The 23053-nt window shown below is 34.4% G+C and overlaps 1 protein-coding gene across 7 annotated transcripts in view; it reads left to right on the top strand.

Moving 5' to 3' along the window:
* The window catches only part of HMGN5 (high mobility group nucleosome binding domain 5), an 87899-nt gene extending 67127 nt beyond the window's left edge, over nt 1–20772 (top strand). For 3 of the 7 annotated variants that reach the window (XM_003824426.4, XM_055106826.1, XM_055106827.1), the window contains 6 exons: nt 13130–13267; nt 14990–15019; nt 16052–16081; nt 16325–16378; nt 18480–18617; nt 19593–20772. In XM_003824426.4, coding sequence (XP_003824474.2) covers nt 13253–13267; nt 14990–15019; nt 16052–16081; nt 16325–16378; nt 18480–18617; nt 19593–20189 — 864 coding nt within the window. In that variant the 5' untranslated portion in view covers nt 13130–13252 and the 3' untranslated portion in view covers nt 20190–20772. Of the gene's footprint in view, nt 1–13129; nt 13268–14989; nt 15020–16051; nt 16082–16321; nt 16379–18479; nt 18618–19592 lie in introns of all 7 variants that reach the window. The other 4 variants (XM_055106825.1, XM_055106824.1, XM_055106829.1 and 1 more) reach the window with 3 other exon arrangements.
* Nucleotides 20773–23053: the final 2281 nt, after the last annotated feature.

The raw sequence follows: 23053 nt of genomic DNA, 5'->3' as shown, positions 1-23053 counted from the left end.
TCTGAGTTCTATTCCATTGATCCACAAGTCTCGCCCTATGCCACTATCTGTCTTAATGATGCTTTGTAATGAGTTTTGAAACTGAGAATTCTGAGTCCTTCAACTTTATTTTTATTTTCCAAGGGTACTTTGACTGGTCTGTGTCCCTTTAATTTAATTTCCACATAAATGTATTGATGTGTTAAACTGCAGATACATTGGGGGAGGGAGTTGGGGAGAATGTGAAGTGACTACCAATGGGCAAGGGATTTCTTTAGTGGGTGGTTTAAATGTTCTAAAATCTATTGTGGTGATGGTTGCACAACTCTGGATATACACAAAAACATACTGAACTGTACACTTTAAATGAGTTCAGTGTATGGCATGTAAATTATATCTCAATAAAGCTTATTAATGAAATAAATCTAATAATGAAATGTGAAGCTCTCATCACAAATTTAAAATAATTAAGTAATTAAAGAAGCCAAATATTATATCCAAAACTCATTGGAACACTCAAGTTCAACATGAAATCAAATGATAGTGTCCAAACTCATCATGAAGGGCCTAAACTGGCTATAATCGATGTTTGTAACCAAAATTGAGAAATGGCAATACAGTACATAGCATGATTTCTAACAGACCAAAATTCAGTAGTCAGCTATGTTTAAATTAGAAAAGTTTTGTAATATTCATAACCACTGTTTTCTAGTGTCACTCTTTTTTTGCTAGATCTAAATGTATTCATAGTTTCATCATTAATAAATTCGTTCATTTATTGTACTCCTGGAAAACAAACAAGTATTTTTATGCTCATTATAATAAAAACATAATGGAAATTCAATTTACTAAAAACCTAAACCTCTTCATATTTAAAAATTTAATTGAAACATTGAAGTAATTGCTAACAAAAACCTAAAGAAGCTATCAAGTTAAAAAGATAACTTTTTATACTTCTATTTTAAGTTTAGGGGTACAGGTGCAGGTTTGTTACATAGGCAAATGTGTGTCATGGAGGTTTGTTGAAGAGATTATTTTATCACACGGGTATTAAGCCTAGTACCCATTAGTTATTTTTCCTGATCCTCTCCCTCCTCCCACCCTTCACCCTCTAATAGGTCCCAGTGTGTGTTGTTCCCCTCTTGTATGTCCATGTGTTCTCATCATTTAGCTCCCACGTATAAGTGAGAACATGTGGTATTTGGTTTTCTGTTCCTGGGTTAGTTTTCTAAGCATAATGGCCTCCAGCTCCATACATGTCCCTGCAAAGGACATTATTTCATTCTTTTTTATGGCTGCATAGTAGTCCATGGTGTATTTGTACCACATTTTCTTTATCCCATCTATGATTGATGAACATCTAGGTTGATTCCATGTCTTTCCTGTTGTGAATAGTGCTGCAATTAACAAATGTTTGCAGGTGTCTTTATAATAGAATGATTTACATTCCTTTGGTTATATACACAGTAATAGGATTGCTGGGTCGAATGGTACTTCTGTCTTTAGTAGGTCTTTGAGGAATTGTCACACTGTCTTGCACAATGGTTGAACTAATTTATACTCTCATAAACACTGTATAAGCGTTCCTTTTTCTCCACAACCTCACAGCATCTGTTATCTTTTTTGATTTCGTAATAATTGTTATTCTGACTGGTGTGACATGGTATCTCATTGTGGTTTTGATTTGCATTTCTCTAATGATAGGTGATGTTGAGCTTTTTTTAATGTGATTGTTGGCCACTATATTTCTTCTTTTGAGAATTGTCTGTTCATGGCCTTTGCCCACTTTTTAATGGTGTTGTTTTATTTCTTCTAAATTTATTTAAGTTCCTTGCAGATGCTGGATATTAGACCTTTGTCAGATGCATAGTTTGCAATTTTTTCCCATTCTGTAGGTTGTCTGTCTACTCTATTGGTGGTGTTTGTTTGTTTGTTTGTTTTGTTGTGTGGAAGCTCTTTAGTTTAATTAAATCCCACTTGTCAATTTTTGCTTTTGTTGGGATTGCTTTTGGTGTCTTTGTTGTAAAATCTTTGCCTGTTCCTATTTCAAGGATGTCATTGCCTATGTTGTCTTTTAGGGTTTTTGTAGTCTTGGGTATTACATTTAAGTCTTTATCCATCTTGAGTTATTTTTTCTATATGATATAAGGAAGGGGTCCAGTTTCAGTCTTCTGAGTATCGCTAGCAAGTTATCCCAGCACAATTTATTGAACACGGAATCCTTTCCCTATTGATTGTTCTTGTCAGATTTGTCAAAGATCAGATATTTTTAGTTGTGCAGTCTTATTTCTGGGTTCTGTATTCTATTCCATTGGTCTATGCCAGTACCATGCTGTTTGGTTATTTAGCCCTGTAGTATAGTTTGAAGTCGGGTAGCATGATGCCTCCAGCTTTGTTCTTTTTGCTTAGGATTGCCTTGGCTATTGGGTGTTTTTTGGTTCCATATGAATTTTAAAATAGTTTTGTTCTAGTTCTGTGAAGAATGTGAATTGTAATTTAATGGGAATAGCATTGAATCTACAAATTGCTTTGGACAGTATGGCCATTTTAACAATAGTGATTCTTCCTTTCCATGATCATGGGGTGTTTTTCCATTTGTTCGTGTCATCTCTGATTTCTTTGAGCAGTGGTTTGTAGTTCTCCTTGTAAAGATCTTTCACCTCCCCAGTTTGCTCTAGTCCTAGGTATTTTGTTGTTTTTGTGGCAACTGTAAATGAAAGTTTATTCATGACAGGTCTTGGCTTGACTGTTGTTGGTGTATAATAATGCTAGCGATTTTTGCACATTGATTTTGCATCCTGAGACTTTGCTGAAGTTGCTTATCAGTTTAAGTAGCTTTTTGGCTGAGATGATGGGGTTTTTGAGAGATAGAATCATGTCACCTGCAAACAAGGATAGTTTGACTTCCTCTCTTCCTATTTGAATGCCCTTTATTTCTTTCTCTTGCCTGATTGCCTTGGCCAGAACTTCTAATACTATGTTGAATAGGAGTGGTGAGATGGGGCATCTTTGTCTTGTGCCAGTTTTCAAGGGGAATAATTCCAGCTTTTGTCCATTCAGTGTGATGTAGGCTGTGAGTTTGTCATATATGTTTCTTATTCTTTGAGGTAAGTTCATTCAATACTTAGCTTATTGAGAGTTTTTAACATGAAGGGATAAAGATAATTTTAATTTTTCATATGTCAGTGAAATTATGTGACATACACATGATGGTATATATGCCATATACTCGCCAGTCTTGTCAACATTTTAAGCAAGGAGGCTAAATTATTCCACAAATCAGTTGAATGATTCATATCTGCCCTTGTTTGCCTAAAATGGAAGCTGCAAGGTCATATTTTCTATTCATCCTGGATACTCATAAAGTCCTTTTCAATCCCCACACAGGTCCTTTGCAGGGGTTCACCTGACTATACTCAATGCAGTGTTCCACTTCTCTGTAGTCAAGAAAGAAAAACGAAATGTCATCCATTCACCACTGCCTAAGAAAGACATAGCCTAAATGGACAGCAAATGTCCAGTTATATAAAAAACCCACACAGCTGCACTGAGCCCTGGGAATAATGCCAATATTGCTAATAGAGCAATGCTTCTCAATGTGTGGATACACTACCATTGGTGGTCCACAAGAAAATTTGCGGGGACACACTGGCAAATGTTTTAATAGTTATGTATTTGTTTTCCTGTGTACTAAGAAAAATAAATACTTAGCACACAAAATCTGTGTTCTCAAAAATATTACTTTTTGAGGATGGGTAAAAATTATGGTATTATTAGTAATTCCTTTACTTAGAATGCTCATCCATCTCTCTTGTTTGTCTTTGCCTCATCAGTAAGTTCTTCCCTGACCCAACTTTCAGACAGTTTTAGTTGGTTCTCCCTCTGGTCCCCATAATGTTTTTCACATATCTCATTCATATCACATTTCAGATTACAGTGTAATTTTTATAAGCACACTTATTTTTATTAGAGTGTGAGCTTCTCAAGAATCAGAGTCAAATCTTTGTATCCTTAGAGCCTGATACAGAGGTTGGACCCTTGTAGTGCTCAATTAATATTTGTGGAATTAATGCATATGAATTACAACTGTGGTCAGGATAATTACATTCTACAAGCATTGATCTAGTAGCTATTTCTCAGTTGGAGGCACGATGGCAGGGTATCTCAGGGAGAACTGAAAATTTAAAACTACAAGACAGGAAACCAAGCATAATTAATTCTCTATTTGATTAATTACATTAGCAAAATTTTATATGCTGAGTTTTCTTATAATAATAGATTTCTGATCTAAGATTCAAAAGCAGAATTACTGAAAAGAAATAAAGGTTGAAAGAACTGAAGTTTAATTAAGAGAGCAGAGGCTCTGGAATCAAACTGTTCTGAGTTTGAATTCTTACTCAACAATTACTAGCTTTATCATCTGTATACTGAGGACCAGAGATAATTCATATGAAGCCTAACAAAGTACTTTATACATAGTAAGATCCTGATAAGTGGAAGCTGTTATTATTAATTTAAAGCATATCTTACTAATTACATACAACTAGTAATTCTGTGAGGTCTAGCCTAAGAGAAAAATATAAAGAAGTCCAGTTCTCCCCTCTTACTTTGTTACCATTCTTACTCCAACCCTCTCTCATGATAGCATTATGATCATTACCTTCCAGACTTATGCCAACCACCAGTTTAAAGCACACCTGGTCTCTCTCTCCGAAGTTCCTGGTATAAATCTTCCCTATACAAGGAAATAAATCATTTTCTAATTCACACTTTCCTGGTGGCAAGGAGATAATTGTTTAAAGTTAAAAAGTTTTTTCATCTAATTTCTACTGGGTTAGAGTAAATCAGAATGCTGTCAAGCCAGGAAAGTACTTAATTAAGTAGAGAAGGTGACAATGAGTCAGCGTACTTTGTTGGAAAAATTACAGGCCAAAAGTTTAAGTAGGAGACCAGATTTCTAGTCTCTACTTTGCTAATAACTTACTTAGAAACTTTAGGTGAGTTGTTTAACTGCTCTAGCCTCAACTTCGTTACCTGAAGATGGTAAGTTCTATGCCGCCAAGACACTGGCTTATATTTTCAAAAAAATAAGGCTGTATCCCCCACTCACTCCTGAAACCAAAATAAATTCCAGAGGACTGAACAAATATTTAACTATAAAAAGTAAAACTATATAATTTATAAAGAGAAGTGTAAATGGATTTGTTTATACCTGTGGAATAGAGAAACTCTTCTAAAGGAAAACACAACCAGAAGTAATAAAGGAAAATAATAAGACTACATAAAAGCTTAAGTCTTCTCTCTAGAAAAAAATACCACTATTAAGAGCTGAAAGAATGAAAGAGAAAATCCAGTAGAAAAAGAAAGGATATGGTCGAAAAATTCACAGACAGGAAATACAAATGGTCATCAAACATATGAAAAAATGTTCAGCTTCACTCGTAATTAAAGATATGCAAATCAAAAAAGCCATTTCAATCTATTCAATTTTTAAAAATGAATAATTTTTCAGGTACCAAATGCTGTAATGTCGAAGTGAGCATGCTTCTGTGTCAGAGTGTAAATTGGTGCTGCTCTCCAGTGCCAGTTCTTGCCACCTGTCACTGAAGTACTTCTTTCCCAATCATTCTCAGAGATGACCCTCTTCCACTATTCCTATTTTCTGATTTGACATCCCACAGCCACTTTATAGTCTGGGACACTATGTGCAAATAGGTACTTTTTTCCATCACACATCATGTCACCTCCTCTGCTTTCTGGAAAGTTCAAAGTTCCTTCAATATGGCTCTTTTTCTCTCTCCTACTCTTTGGAGTCTCTTCTCTAATAAATAAGTTCCACAAATTCCAAGAACCTAGCCAGTGTAATTTTCAAATAGTCATTAGCAGTTGGCTGCCTGGAAGAAACGAAGACTTGAGTAAGCTCTTAAAATGTAAACAAAGCAAAAATTAATATTCAAGACATTAATCTTACCACAGTTATTTTAAAGATGAAATTAAGATAACCAAATATAATAGAATGCTACATTTATAGACAAAAATTAGCATAAACTCACAAAACAATGTTTCTGTTTTCAAGAGCTATACAAATATTAATATTTTTCACAGAGCAAAACCCATCTCACAAACCAAAAAAGCATGAACCATATATATTTTATTACCTTTTTTATCTCCAGTGTGGGCCTTATTCAGAAGAAATTAAGTGCTAAATGGTATCCAATCTTACAATAAATTTAGAAGTAAACTAGAACATAAAAACAAATAGGAAACTGAAGGAGTAATTATATTTTCCCTTAAACATGAATTGATCATGTGTCTGTATATGAAGTAGACTAAACAATATATATATTCCAACAAGTAAACTATTTAGAGAGCATATTTTTAAAAATATTATCTTATTTCCACTTAGGCAATTTAACCCTGAAACCAAGGGAAGGAGTTCCAAAGATATGCTTAGTTTATTGGAAATAATGAAAATATGTAAATGTGGATTTATACTATCGTCATTAAAATTTGTGAGAATTGAGCATGTCCATTTGCTTGAATTGTTACTCATTTCAATATAAAATATAATCTTTTTAGGTTTTGAGTAGGTGTAAATGATTGAAGCATGTCAGCTATTGTTTAACAAAGGAAGTGAGCATAGACTGAATAAAAAACGGATAGAAATAAACAAACAAAAAAGAATGATTCCTTGAAAAACAAGTAAATGTGAGAATGTCACCATGTCCTTAGAAGGTAAGAACACACACACACAGACAGACACACACACACACATATATATGATGCCTCCAAATATGACTCTTAAGACATAAATTTTAACGATTCCTCCTTAGTGAATCTCCCTTTCTTTCTTCCTTCCTGTACTCTACCTTTGCTGTGCATTCTAGAGCATTTTAAAATTTAATACCTTTGTTGAAGAGCCATTTGTCCTTTTATCCTCTTAAAGGACTATACAGTTAATGTTAGCAATAGCAAAGATTGCCAATTCCCCATACAAGAAAATCTACTTGAGCTCTGCTACTTCATCAGAGTGTTCATATCTACACTTTGAGGATTAACGACAACTAGTTTTAACATCATTTTATCCCACCTTAAATGTGTCTAAGTTAAAGCAAGCTCCAGTTGATGGCCCATGTGTTTCAAATAATTTACAACAAAATGAAACAATTCGTAGGTTATATGAAGCTTGTTATAAAATGATAAGTAAGGCTCTAAGTGAATGGATAAAGCCCAAAACAGGAAAAGGAAAAAAAAAATCCTAGCATAACACAAACTGAAGAAAATCAATTGTTACAGACATCTAAAAAATCGCATTTAACTTTAGCTTTTGGTTAAAATGCCATCAGTTTACTAAATTGAATATTTTTCTTAATAAAGATGTTGGTTTCTAACACACAACCTATTTGACAGGTCACCACTATTCTCTCATGAAGGGTGATTATTTCTAATCAACCCTCACTAGTGAAGAGTTGGACTACACCGAAAACTGATCTATTCTTGAAAATAGGCTCTTGTCTCATATAAGCAGCCTGGGGCATTTATCAATTCTTGAATTCTTGTTTCATTTCTTTTTGTAAGAGTAACCAGCATTAGTGAACTTTCTAAGGAGAAAAAGCCTGAACATTAAGGCCAATTAAAATAAACAAAGTGAAAATATAATTGCTTTAAACTAAAGATGTCATTTTTTCAATGTGCCACAATAGCCGCAAAACTTCAGAAGTGTCACAATCTACATTTCCATATTTTAAAAGCTATGAATTAATATCTGTGCTTCTATAAGTTGAGGATGAAGGTTAAACGTTCCTATCATATTAAGATTTTAAAAGTCTTCTATTTCATGCAAAAAACATAGATATCAACTATACCAAAAGTATAAATTAAGTTCAATAGATAGGATTTAGTAAATACCCTAGAAATTTTCTAAGAGAGTAGATATTAGGTGCTCTTACCACAAAACAATAATTTTTTTGTTGTTGAATATGTTGACTTGCTTGACCGTAGTAATCATTTCATTATATGTATATCAAAACATCATGTTGTACATCTTAATATATACAATTAATCTTTTAATTTTAAACAATAACTATGTATATAAATAAATTTAAGGGAAGCTGAAATCTTATAAAGTAAGAAAGTTTGAAACTCTTTTCAAGTAAATGATGACACCTACTGGATGTTAGAAATCTTCAAATAACATTTAACCAATAATGAATCTCATCCGCAATTTTTATCTGAAAACCTCTTTGCTGGCAAGGGAAAGAAGAAAACATGGGCAAGCATTTGGATATTCAAGATTAAAAACTCACATTCACCAGACTTACTTTAGACCAAAAAACAAATAAAAGAATAAGGTAAAAAGTAGTTTCTCTCTTCTGAATTTTCTACTTTCTTGAGGTATAGAAAACTGACTAGAGAATACAAGTTTAAGATCATAGATGAGTGAGGATCCAATGAATCAGTAAAAAGATGTATCTGAAGTAGGTTGACAGCCAGAGTTTCATCTTGAGTTTTAAGGTCATTGAGATGGAACATAATTCGTGTTTACCAAATGTGTCATTTAGTCATTAACATTTCTGTATAAACTGTGTAATTGCTGATATCACAACCGTAGATAAAATTTTTAGTAAAAAAGTGAAAAAAGCTGCCTGATTTTTTTTTTTTTTTTTTTTTGAGACTGCGTCTTGCTCTGTCACCCAGGCTGGAGTGCAGTGGCATGATCTCGGCTCATTGCAACCTCTGCCTCCCAGGTTCAAGCGATTCTCCTGCCTCAGCCTCCCAAGTAGCTGGGATTACAGGCGTCCGCCACCACACCCTGCTAATTTTTGTATTTTTGGTAGAGATGGGGTTTCACCATGTTGGCCATGTTGATCTCGAACTCTTCACCTCAGGTGATCCACCCGCCTCGGCGTCCCAAAGAGCTGGGATTACAGACGCGAGCCACCACACCCAGCCAACTGCTTAAATTTTAATAGATGATCTTTCGCAAGTCATTTAAGCTCTCTGGGCTTGTATTTATTCATCTGTATTCCAAGGGTATTGAAACTAGAAAATCTCTATTAGTATCTGCTAAACTTGAATGTCTGAAAGCCTAAAAATAGCATTCTTTTAAATTGTTACTTTAAAAGTCGGTAGAAATTTTACGAATAGAAACATAAAATGGATTATATTCCTTTTACCCCTAGAAAGCAGCTCAATTTACTTTTACCACTGGAAAAATAATCTATCTGTCATATCAGTGGCTACTCTTTAATTCAGTATTTTATTAGTCTTTGGCCTGCTGCAAATAAACATAGGACATAGGAAGATTTGGGTCACCAGAATTACAGTTTTTCCAGAGTCAGTCTCAGCTAAGTGGCATCATCAATTCAAATAAATTTCTGATATCAATCTTAAACAAGGCTCAGAAATAAGTGTATTGATGTATTTGGCTCACTGTAGACTTGGATTTATTTTACCCTCTGAAAATACCAACAAAAAAATATCTAAAACACTGTATTCTAATAATATGATAGAATTCTTGCATTATTTGCTGACAATAGTATATAGTTTTCCAATTTTTTATTTTATTAAAATACAACAGGAATAAGAATGGTGTTGCATGAGGTCAAAATTAGAGATATTTTAACAGAGAAAATAAAGTATTTCTTACTAGTCAATCAGTATTTTTGAGATCCCATTGCATGCAAAGTAGTGTATCTAGAATGCTTTTAATTAATCATATATATATATAATTTTAAACTATGAATATACAGAACATTTGAAGACCTGCTTTATCTTGGCTGTTTAGCATTCCTTTTCTCATAAATACATAATATTTTCTTTTGGATTCTCTGTCAATATATCTTAATGTTGGTGTCTTTAATCCATAAATTTTCATATCTTCCTGTGTCATTTTTAACTGGTTACTAAATGGACACGTTACAGTTCCTGTAAATTTTGGGAGTGGTAGTAGGCATGCTTAATAGCCAGTTAAAATTAGGGAATTCTGTGGAGAATTGTCAGGCAATCAATTTTCCTAGTCATTAATAAATTAAAAAGAGAAACAAGCCAATGTAATCTTAGAAAAAAATAGTCCAGTAAAAAGTCTCACTTTGACAATTACACAAAAATAACCTTTTTACTCTGGAATAATTTATCAATTTTAGAAAAATATATTGTAAAAGTAGTAAATTCTACAGAAGGTATGTAGAGTGTGATGTGCTGAGTAAATATTTAGGCAAAAGGAAATAAGTATATACAAGTTTGACCCAATTTGAAGAAGTTTGATGGAGTGGTTGGGAAAAAAAGGAAAAATCAAGCTTGCTCGTGTCCTATGAGTAGTACAATCTAAATTGTATGGTATAACAGCAGGGAATAATTTCTTAGGGCTAAAATGATTGAAGAAGGCTTTTGTCAAAGAGGTGATATTTGGATTGGGTCTAAACAGTTTGGTAAACATTTGATACGTGAAGATATTTGAGAATGGGGCTGCAGTCAGAGGTAATAATACTGCAAAGGCAAAGAGCCTAAACAGGTTTGCTAATGTAAAGGACCGCTCTGGTTAATGGTTAGAAGGAAGAACATGAGGAAATGGGGGATTGGGGTCAAGAAACAGAAGAATGTTTCACACTTAGAAAATGTTCTTTTGCATGCATGACTATTTTTTCAATTTAATAAGATATAAATCACAGTTGCAACACGTTAGCCTTCAAGAAGAAAAAACTGGCCAAAAAAGAAAATTGCTGACAAATTTAAGAGGAGTTTTAGAGCTCACTGACCTGTACATTATGCTTTGCTTCTCTAAGCTTTACCTTCCAAGGCTCCTCAAGATAATTTGTTTCAATCCACTTGGACTAGGCACTATGTTCCCTGAACAAGTACAACCTTTTCCTGCCGCTGCATTTGCTGTAATGTAACAGTCTACCGAACTGTTCACAGGCAAGCCAAATTCCACTTCCTCAATCAAACCCTTTGCCAAGTTACCTTAGTCCTAAAAGATCCTTCCCTCCTGTTTTATTATTGAATTTAGATTGCACCATTCAGATAATACAATCAGCTTTGATTTGTAAATAGGTATGCATCTGTTTGCTCAATCCTACAAAATTATAAAATTCCTTAAAGACAGAAGCTGTGTAATGCAACTTTGCATGCTACAGGGTTTCGCATTTTCATAAGCTAGTCTACAAAAACAAAATCCGACTCACAAAATAATGCTAAATAAGAATTTGTTGAATGGATGCATTCCACTGCTGACACATTTTCATTCCCTTCATTTTTCTTCTTATCCTTATGAGGCAATCCTTATATTAAAATCAATTTTTATGCTTATCTTCTAACTGTTGGAGAATAAAATGATTGAAACATATCTAAGTTCACCCAGGAATGCTTTTACCATAAGGGCAAAAAGTGACATCAGGAACATCTAGGGATTATCCCAATAACTGTGGACGAAGGAAGCAATTTAAATATCTTTCTGATTTACTTACTTGAATTAGAATGCAGTATGAAGTTGGGGGAAGGAAACTGAGCAGCAGTCACGCAGGCTCATTCTACCTGATCTATGTAATTCCATACTATCAGTGCTGGGGAAGAATGGGCAATAATAATAATAATAATGATATAAATATATAACAAAATAAAAATAATATAGCAATAGTAAATATAATAATTATAATGGGTTATTCTGTTAGGCTGTATTTTTGCTTGAAGGGATGGTTTGGCACTCTGTAGCAGATACAGTGTTTATCTCTTAAACTGATTATTCCAAATTTTTTAACCTACACGAACACAAATGAATTCTTCCTAAAGTAACTGTTCAAAAGGTTAAATTTCTTTTTTGATTAACCCTCCAGGATAAGGATTTGGGTTGTTGTTTGGGAGCACTTTTATACACAGGTAGCTCTTACAACAACCACATCAAGGCGCCTCTGAGAAAGGGCGGTGGGGAATTAGATCCTCTATTTTAATCATATTTATTCCCAAGTAATTTATTCATCAATCTCCACCTCAACCCTGAAACCTTTAGGTCTCAGAAACTGACACTGAAAGGCACCTATAAGCCTCTCTTACAGTCGAAAGTCACCTAAATATGGCTGGGACTAGAGTGACGCTATGGAGACATTCTCCTTTGGCAAAAATTTTAAAGGGCCGCCTAGAAACTCAGTAATGAAGATACTTAATATTTTTAGACAATCTTTTTAAATATCAAAATTCTTGCAAAAAAGTCCATGATGAACAAAATATCAAAAATTTAAATAAAGACAGGATCATACCCTGCACTTGCATGACTCACCTCACTCGCCTCATCCTAGTCTCCTGGGTTTTTGTCACAAGCTTAAATTTTGTGCCTGAGGCGAGTACCTCAATCGCTTTATGCTAGTCTAGGTTCTGAGTCCTAAACACTTTCGTGGATAGCACCTTCTTGAGTCCTTTCACTAAATGCAACCTTCAGATTAAAAATCTATTCTCAGTGTTTTTCATTTGGATAGACCCCTGCTATTACACATTTCCCTCGGAGTCCCGCTGAATTCTTCGTATACCTCCTCCAAGTGGGATAACGGTATAGCTCCCGGTTTTGTCGCTACTCTCCACCTGCGGAAAACACGCCATTTTGGCACCCTCCTCTTGCCAGCACCACAGTTCTGCTTTGGCAGGATATTCCCACACCAGAGAAACATCTCCACTCTTTTGCGCTTTCTGAATGAATGTTCTTGTCGGTTCAACACCATCCCGCCAAAGGTGGCAGGGAAAGACCGGAGCCCAGACTCAACTGGTCTTAAAAGCACTTTCCCCGCTAGGAATAGGGAAGGGTGGCAGGTTTGGAGGCTGTGAAGAAAGCAACTGTTGTGGCTTTCGCCTGTCATTATAACATAAAAGAAAAAAAAAACTGATCAAGTCAGCTCTGGCTTTCCTGCCGTTCTTATTCCTGATCGCTTAGCCCTTGCTAAGTTCGCGTGCTCCGCCACTACACCAGCGGTTAGAGCCGACAGGGAACGAGGGCTTCGGGCAAGTTCACGGGCCACGCCCCTCAAAGCCGGCTGCCTCTCCTTATTGGCCTGAGAGCCTGTCACTCCAATGTGGCTCCCACTCCGGTTAACCATTCACGTAGTTTGGTTGCGTCTTGGCGTGTTTAATGTTGCCAATAACGAGGGATTTTTTTTTTTTTTTTCAGAGGAGAGTACAGGTCGTGCTGCAATTAGTTCATTGAAAACTCATTTGCTCTTGGAGCAGTCAGGCAGTGACTGCCTTCGGCTTTTTTTCTGCTGACTAAGATCTCCTATAGAGAGCTACAACAATGCCCAAAAGAAAGGTAAGTGAAATGGAAAGACAGACGGGGAATGAGCTGCTGAGTTACCTATTTCCTAATAGGAAGAATTTATTTGTTTGTTTGGTTTTTTTTAAAGCTTTTTGGCTTCTTCCATTTTGTGATGTAATGAAACGGAAAGGGGGAGAAGGGCAAAGAGCAGTCGGTGTAAGGTTTAGGATGGTCTTGCATGCAACTGGTAGTTCACTTTTGGAGTGTTCTGTTTAAGGAGAGAATCTCTTGAAAGGTGTCTCCATGCTGAATTACAAACAGCCATAGCGCTGGGCTGTCGCTTCCTACCCCAACCCCCTTCCTCCGCTTACCCTATTGGAGAACACTTCTCCCAACCATACTTCAGTTTCCTCCTCTGCCACCGGCTTTTCTCGGGGAACCGTCCCGTCTGGGGAACGAAAGCCATGGCTTTCTCCTGTATTTGCCTTTGTTCTTCCCGTTTTCTTTTTTCTTTTTTTTTTTTTTTTCCTTCCCTCCTCCTCCACTTCTTGTCAGGCCAGATGGCTATGCAATGGTAATCCTGTGCCATTAGGCGGCGCAGACTTCAAACTGTCCTAGAGAACAGAGATTCACCGCTGTAATTAGAAACTTTAGGGGTGAGAAAGCTGGACCTTTCCAAGCTCTTTAGCTAAAGATGGGAAGATTATAAGGAGACAGCGTCGGATAAACATGCTGATGTTGGGGTAGCATGGATTTGTTCACTTTAGTAGTGCAGAATTGATCTGAGCCTTTCGAGCTCCACAGGTCTTCTGCAAACCCTCACTTCACAATTCCTGGCTCCTCGCAGACAGGAAACAAGTTCACGCTCGGCGTTTTTTTTCTTAGTCCCCTAGAAGTGAAATCGAACGCTGTTTCATTGCTTGGTAAAACCGTATAACACTATGCTAAGACATTATGATTGTTTTTGGATTATTCCTATAAACAACTCCGCCTTCCTTTTTCCTAAAACATAGGAATAATACTGAAATTCCCCCGTGCTCTGTGGCTGTATGAATCGTGCAATAGCTTGATAATTCTCAGGCTAAAGGGCTGCTCAGATATGGAAAACAACTGTTTCTAATCACCATCCCCCCTTCCTGAGATTCCCGCCACTGTGCTTTTCTATACTTGTGCAGTAGGTCTTGCTGTTTTCCAGAGCTGACAGCAACCTTAAAGCAGGTAGTGGCGGGAAGTTTTAAAATCGGCGGCCAGTTTCTTAGAATAAAGCATTGACTTTGTAACAAAGAGGTCTCCCCAAGAAAACACTGTGGGGGCTGTAATTCTTGCATGCAAAACTTGGAGAAAATAGTCCAGAATCAGTGGAGAGGATAAGATAGGTACAATTGCATGGCAAACATAAGGCAAGAAAGCGAAATTGCATGAAGCTCCGCCTTCATTTGACCCACCCCCACATTTTTGGCTTTTACATTATCTAAAGCAGGTGGATTTCAAAATTACAAAGGTTTGCTTTTAGGAGATGCAATTTACACAGAAGGATGAAATTAACTATCAATTGTGTAAAAGTATGTCTTGTGCATGCACTTGCATCTTGGTGCACATTAGTAAAACAGCAGTATGTAGCATGGTTCCTAAGAAACAACACGTGTCTACTTGAGCAGGAACCCAGGAGAAAGTAATAAGCAATTATATTGAAATTTGTAATCCGCAGGCAGTATTTTCTGATTTATGTGTTTATATCAATGACCTTATTTCTGTGTGGTTTTCTCCTCTGTGTAGGCTGCAGGTCAAGGTGATATGAGGCAGGAGGTGAGTTTCTTTAGTCTTAGCATCTATTAGGAAAAACCACTCGTTTTATAAACTTGACATAAGCAGCTAAAAAATAGATGCTGGTTGGTATATTTGTACAATATGAGTTCCAATATGGTATACCAGTGGGATCTCTCAAAAATATATATCCGAATTTCAGAAGAGAGGACTTTTTAAAATTGCCATTCAGAATAAAAGAAAAGGCTTTTTCACTTTTTTTTATAGAAATGATGGTAAGGAAATATTCTTGACAATAGAGATGTGCTAATATTTTATTTGGGTGTTTTGTGGGTTAGACTATGATTTGGTGTGTGTACTTTACAGGCTTACATGTTGCTTACTTTAGAAAGTTGAGGCTCTAAATGACTGTTCACATATGTGAAACATTTCTTAAAGTACTATATAGTTTTTGTTATTGCATTAAATATATATTGTTCTAACTCCTAGAGTATGCCATCTTCTATATGTCCTACAAAGCGAGAATCATTGTTGTGCGACAATTATATTAAAGAAACCTCTCAGTTTACCTTTATGGCCTTGTTAATCTAATATTTTGGTCAATGCATATTATTAATTTTAATCTAATTAATGCACAATAAAAATATACTGAGTGTGAAAAAAATGTATATATAGTAAGTATTAAAAACTGCAAGCTTCTTCGAATTTAAGACCTTATTGTACTTGTTCAGATGTGGAGAGAAATTCTTCCTTTTATGCAAAATAATTGCTTTGTCATTTGGCAAGAAAAGGCTATATTTTCATTTCTAAATGTGCTCCTTGTTACTAGCTACTGTGTTAATTTAGCCTAGCTGCTTAAGCTTAATTTGGGACTTTTTCCTTAGTATGTAAAGTGTTCAGAGGAGGGAAAAATCAAAACTTATATTTCTCTTGTATTTTCTAACCAAATTCACAATTACTTCTTTAGTGACAATATTTATGTATTGTTACACCAAATATTTTGACCTCAATAAAAATAATTCTAGCTTTTTGTATCCATAATTCTCTTAACAGATTTTTGTTTTTAACTTATAGCCAAAGAGAAGATCTGCCAGGTTGTCTGCTGTAAGTAATCTTTTCAAAAAGCAGCCCATGTATTGTGAAACGTCATTTTAAAATTTAGGGAATCCTAAAATATTCAATACACGATTTATTTTTGAAGTTTTAAGAAAAACTTTCACACCAAGGAAATGTATTTTTTTCCTAATACTCATTTATTTTAATTCAGAGGTTGGATTTCATTTTTAGCGTTCTTTCTTCAAATATGATTTTTTTCCTTTTCTTTTCTTTTCCCACAACTTGAAGCAGATGCTTGTGCCAGTTACACCAGAGGTGAAGCCTAAAAGAACATCAAGTTCAAGGGTAAATATTCAACGTAGAATATTGAAATAAATTTGCTTTTTTTTTCAAAAATAATTTTTGAAATGGCATACAGCTGATCATTTTACTTTGCTTATATTTTGTTCAGTTAGTAATATATTATATTCTATCATATGATACATGCAAACCCCTTGGGTGGGGATTATTTGTTCTGTTTTGTGATTGTCCACAGTGTTTTGACATTTTCACTGGGTAGAGACAAAACAATTTCAGTTGGATAGGCCCATTAAATGTACATGCCTTTGCTATCATATAGTGACAATACTGTTTCCCTGGGAAAACAAAAGGTGAAAACAGTAGTAACCCCAAAGTCGTGCTTTGTAATAAAAGTAGTAACTAACATTTGATAATATTTTACAGTTGGCAAAGTATATAAGATTATATATAATTATATATATATAATATATGTAAGATGTATTTGCATATGTTAATTTTAAATGGACACAATTGATTTTGTATGGACTTATATACTCTGGTGTTGTGGCTAAAGGCATGTAGAAATAGATATAATCTCAATATTTAGTTTACTGCTAATTGCTTAATACATAAGAATATTGGTTGAATTCCTGAAATCATAAAAGGTTAAAGCTATGAGAAACATTAGAGAGCATCTAATCCTATCACTTTGTAGTTGAAGAAAGTATAAACTGTCATCATGTTCATAAATGAAATCCTTTATTAAAAAATATTGCTAAACTTAGGGAAATTGAAGTTTTAGTAATAATTGATATATTTAATGGTGACAAAAGAAAAGAAGGTTTTTTTTTCCTGCATTTTACTTTTCAAGTCCACTATTATGTAAGGTTAAATATTCAACTTACTAGTTTTTAAAACAGTAAATACAGCATATTTTCTTTTAAAAAGAAAAGTAAGGCCAGATGTGGTGGCTTACACCTGTAATCTGAGTACTCTGGAAGGTTGAGATGGGCAGATTGCTTGAACGTAGGAGTTTGAGACCAGCCTGGGCAACACAGAAAATCACCATCACCACAGAAAATACAAAAATTAGCCGGGCATGCCTGTAGTCCCAGCTGCTTGGGAGGCTGTTGTGGGAGGATTGCTTGAGCCTGGGAGGAGGAGGTTGCAGTGAGCAGAGATTGCCTCACTCCAGCCTGGGCGACAGAGGGAGTCCCTGCCTCAAAAAAAAAAAAAAAAAAAAAAACGGAAAAAAAAAGAAAAGAAAAGAAAAATAGGGCTAGACTAAAACATATACTATATAACCATAGACTTTACCCTCCTTGGCTCTGTTTCTCATGTGTTAAAAGAGTAATAACTTATATCTAAATTACAAATTACAGTTTCTAAAGCATTTTTTTCATGTGTTTTCTCATTTTCTCCTTGTAACATCCCTGTCAGGTGGGTGGTATTACTCTCTTTTTATATATGAAAATAACAGCCTCAAAGATACTTATGCCTTTGCTCAAGATCACATCACATAAGTGGCAGATCTAGAATTCAAACACAGGTTTTCCGGCCCCTCAATCCAGTGGTCTTTCTATTACATACACAGGTAGGCAAAAAATTTTCTTGGTGAAGTCGTCATGAATCAGGGCATTCCAAACTTGTAGATACAAAGATTGAAACACTTACATCACCATAAGGTCTTTTAAAAATATATCTAAATTGTTGTTCTCACTAATAGCATTTCTCTTAATTATTACCAATGGAGGCATAACGATCAACAAAACCCTGTTCCTTATTAATTAGACTTGACAGAAATAAACTGACCCTCTCTAGACAGAGGGAATTAATTGATCAGCCTAACCTGATGCCAGCAGTTTGTCCTTGGCAGCAACTAGTCAGCATTCTAACTGGTTGCCTCTCATCTATATCACTCAACTTAAAAGGAAATTTATTTTGTTTATATCAAGGGAACATTGTTCATTTTTAATCCTGCTTTAGGCTTACAATGAAATTTACAATGAAGATATTATGTGATAATTTTGTTGATACCAGATTTATATGTGATACTTTAAAGAGTTTGCATAAATTATTACAACAGCTGGTAAAATAATTGTGACCATTTAATCAACACAGCAGTTAAATTGTATATTTACTTTCATTGTTTTATATTGCTTGGCAGAAAATGAAGACAAAAAGTGATATGATGGAAGAAAACATAGATACAAGTGCCCAAGCAGTTGCTGAAACCAAGCAAGAAGCAGTTGTTGAAGAAGACTACAATGAAAATGCTAAAAATGGAGAAGCCAAAATTACAGAGGTATTTTCTAATGTTAACAGTTTTATCTATTTGAAAGTTTAACAATGGGTACAACTGAAAGAAATCCTATTTGCCTTTTAGTTTATAAGTTGGAAAAAAATTAAGTGAGCAGTGGTTCTATAGTATAATGGTATCTAAGAGGAAAATAAAATTAACTTAAAATATGAGAATTTAGAGGGACCAGTAGTGTGAGCAGTGGCTTAGCATTGCTGTTACTAGAACAATGCCAATGATTATGACTTAGTACTAACATAACGACCTTCTTATTAAATACAAGCCAATCTTTATTCCTTTTATCAGCACACAGGCTATTTGTAAATCCCTTTTCCAGAATTTATGATTCTTTTATTTCCTCTGTAGATGGCAAAGCAAATCATTATATAAATGTTTTTAATCTTATTTTGCATATTTAATGCATACAACATTTTTAGGTATTGTAATAAAACACTGAAAATGGGTGTAGCCACCAAATCTATAAACCAAACATATGCAAATATGGAAAATCTTTTGTAAGTTATCTTATAATATCTGGTACAGTACTTTTCAAGTAATTTTTACATAAAAAATATCATTATTATAGAAACAAAATAATGTTATTTTTCCAAGGACTATATTTTGTTTACATGCATAGTCCTCATTAAGAATTGCTGATACAGAATAAATATATGTCATTCTTTAAGTATTTACTTTGTGCTTCTTCATATTTGAAATAAAAAGTATTTATAAGTGTTTCTGTATTTATTGTTTCAAATATCTATTTGTAGATATTTCTGTGGACATATTTTAGTTAATCTCATTTCTTAGAATGTTTTCTCATAATGTGACATTTAGCAGGCTTCTTTCACAGGAAAATTACTTTCTTTAAATGAAGTATTAGTCTTTCTGTGAAATAGATATAATCCAGTGTAAATATTTAGGGGAAATGGTTCTAAATTTACAGACAGAATCTTGTTTTTCTTTTCACTATACATACAGGCACCAGCTTCTGAAAAAGAAATTGTGGAAGTAAAAGAAGAAAATATTGAAGATGCCACAGAAAAGGGAGGAGAAAAGAAAGAAGCAGTGGCAGCAGAAGTAAAAAATGAAGAAGAAGATCAGAAAGAAGATGAAGAAGATCAAAACGAAGAGAAAGGGGAAGCTGGAAAAGAAGACAAAGATGAAAAAGGGGAAGAAGATGGAAAAGAGGATAAAAATGGAAATGAGAAAGGAGAAGATGCAAAAGAGAAAGAAGATGGAAAAAAAGGTGAAGACGGAAAAGGAAATGGAGAAGATGGAAAAGAGAAAGGAGAAGATGAAAAAGAGGAAGAAGACAGAAAAGAAACAGGAGATGGAAAAGAGAATGAAGATGGAAAAGAGAAGGGAGATAAAAAAGAGGAGAAAGATGTAAAAGTCAAAGAAGATGAAAAAGAGAGAGAAGATGGAAAAGAAGATGAAGGTGGAAATGAGGAAGAAGCTGGAAAAGAGAAAGAAGATTTAAAAGAAGAGAGGAAGGAAGAAGAAGAAGAAGGAAAAGAGGAAGATGAGATCGAAGAAGAAAATGGAAAAAAAGAGGAGCCGCAGAGTATTGTTTAAAACTGCCCTATGTAGTTTCATAATTTGGTAACATGTACCTTCATGTTGTAAAGTTAATAGAGATAAATATTTTTATCAAAAATTTTATAAACACAGCCTTTCTTTAGCATTGATTTAATTTCAGAACATCTTCATATTGATTATTAGCCATAAAGTTTCTAACATGAAACATTTATCTATAAATTTTGTGATTATAGTAGTGGAATATATAGAAAAAAATATGCTTTCAACTTTGTGAGTGAATTTCGTGTTGTGTAAGTTATATGTCAAATCTTTGAATTTTAATTTTACTCTTTTATACATGTGATAATTTCATAAAGTGAGGGATCCCAAAAAAAGAGTTTCATCCAACATTCTTGTTCTGCAGGTTGCTTTTATAAAGAAGGTGAACTATTTTCATGTAATGTTAAGAGTTAAACTTATCTTTCCCAAATATAACTTTATTATTAGCTTGGGAAAAATGAAATTGTATTCCCATTTTTAAAATAAATACAAATGTTTATTTCAGAAGGGCAGTTTTGATTATATGTGAATGCACAAATTTTACTGGATTTATCTTAATAAAAAGACTCTTTGACAATGATTGTGTTTTGTTATATCTTCAAAAATGTAGCTAGTGAAATATTGTGCTTAATTTTTTTCTATTGTGTTATTCATGAAAATATTTAATATTCACTGACATAAAATTAATATAAAGTAAAATTCACCATTTTAATTATAATAAAAATAAAGTATATAATTCAATGGTTGTCAGTATATTCACAATGTTGTGTCCACTGTTTAATTCCAGAGAATTTTTATCACCCAAATAAGAAACAAAGCACCAATTAGCAGTCTCTTCCCATTTTCGCCCAACTTATCCCCCACCTCCATCCCTTGGCAACCACTAATCTGCCTTCTATCTCTATGGATTTGCCTATTCTGAACATTTAATATAAATGGAATCACATAATATGTGTGTGGCCTTTGGTGTCTGGCTTCTTTAACTTAGCAAAACGTTTTCAGGTCAATCTCCATTGTAATTTGTATCATTACAGCAGGTCTCAATTTTGTTCAATGCTGTTTGGTTATAATTTTGATGAGAAAATAGATTCCCAGCTGGGGCCACTGTTTGTGGAGTTTGCAAGTGCTCACCATGTCTTCGTGAGTTTTCTCCAGGTAGTTCAGTTTCCTCGTACATCCCAAAGAAGTGCATTTTAGGTTAACTGGCATGCCTAAATGATCCCAGTATGAGTGTGTGTGTGTGTGTGTGTGTGTGAGTTCCCTGTGATGGACTGGAGTCCTGTCTAGGATGGGTTCCCGCCTTGCCTTCTGAGCTGCTAAAATAGGCTGCAGCGATCCACTACTGTAAACTGGAATAAGCATGTAAATAATTATCTTGTTCTTATTGTTCTTAATTGTATGCATAGCTTATATTTATTTCAGTGTTTAATATTAGAAGTATTTTAGTCTTTAGAAGTTTGGTGATGCTGTAACCAGAAATATTTGGCAGGAACTTAACTCTTATCTATTTCAATTAGCCTGTTGGTAAAATTGGTTTCCTTATGTGTCGCTTAACTTAAAATTACAGTTTCTAAAAATCTGTCAACGATGTTAAGTGAGGACTTACTGTACTTTATTTCTTCTAATGCCTGAATAATATTCTGTTAATATACCACATTATGTTTGTTGATGGGCATTTGGGTTTTCTCCATGTTTTTTCAATTATAAACAATAATGCTGTGAACATTATTGTGCAAGTTTTTTTTGTGGATGTATTTTCTCATTTCTTCTGAGTATATATCTAGGAGTGAAGCTATTGGATCTTATAATAGTTCTATGCATAAATTTTTGAGGAACTTTTGGACTTTTCCAAAGTGGCTTCAGCATTTTATATTTCTACTAGAAATTTATGAGTGTTCTAATTTCTCCACATCCTTGCTAACACTTATTGCATGTTTTTTATTACAGCCATTCTAGTAGGGTGATTTGGAGGTGATGCAAATCATATGATCTTGATTTGTATTTCTCTAATGATGTTGAGCATCTTCTGATGTGCTGGTTGGTCATTTGTATATCTTCTTTGGAGAAATGTCTATGCGAATCATTTTCCATTATTTAATTGGGTTGTCTCTTTAGCATTGAGTTCTAAGATATGTATATCTTTTACATACAAGTCCCTTGTCAGATATATGATTTGCAATATTTTTCTCCCATTCTGTGGTTTTCGTTTTCTTGATAGTGTCCTTTGATACACAAATTTTTAATTTTTATGATCAATTCATTTTTTTCTTTTATAGCTTATATTTTTGGTGGTACATCTAAGAATTTTGTCAAACCCTGGGTTACTAAGATGTACACATATGTTTTCTTCTAAGAGTTGTATACTTTTTTCTCATACATTTAGGTCTTTGGTACATTTTGTGTTAATTTTTGTATATAAAGTGAAGTAGGGATCAATTTTCACTCATTTACATTTGGCTATCCATTTGCCCAAGTATCATTTATTGAAAAAAACTATTCTTTCCCCATTCAATGGCCTTGGCACCTGTGTCAAAATCAATAAACCACAGATGTATGGGTTTATTTCTGGACCCTGAATTTTGCAACATTGACCCATGTCAATCTTTGTCAGTACAAAAATTTTGATTACTGTAGTATTACAGTAAGTTTGACATCAGAAGTGTCAGTTCTCCAACTTTGCTCATTACTTCAGGTCTCTTGCAATTCCACATAAATTTTAGGATTAGCTTGTCCATTTCTGCAAAAACAAGGCAGGGAGCAGTTGGTGTTTTGACTGGGGTTGCAATTAATATGCAGATCCACTTGGGGAATATTGCCATTTTAACAATACTAAATCTTCCAATCCATGAACACAGTATGTC

Source organism: Pan paniscus, chromosome X (assembly GCF_029289425.2).
Source record: "Pan paniscus chromosome X, NHGRI_mPanPan1-v2.0_pri, whole genome shotgun sequence".
Lineage (NCBI taxonomy): Eukaryota > Metazoa > Chordata > Mammalia > Primates > Hominidae > Pan > Pan paniscus.
The sequence above is the reverse complement of the archived record's forward strand: the minus strand, read 5'-3'. Positions and strand labels throughout refer to the sequence as shown.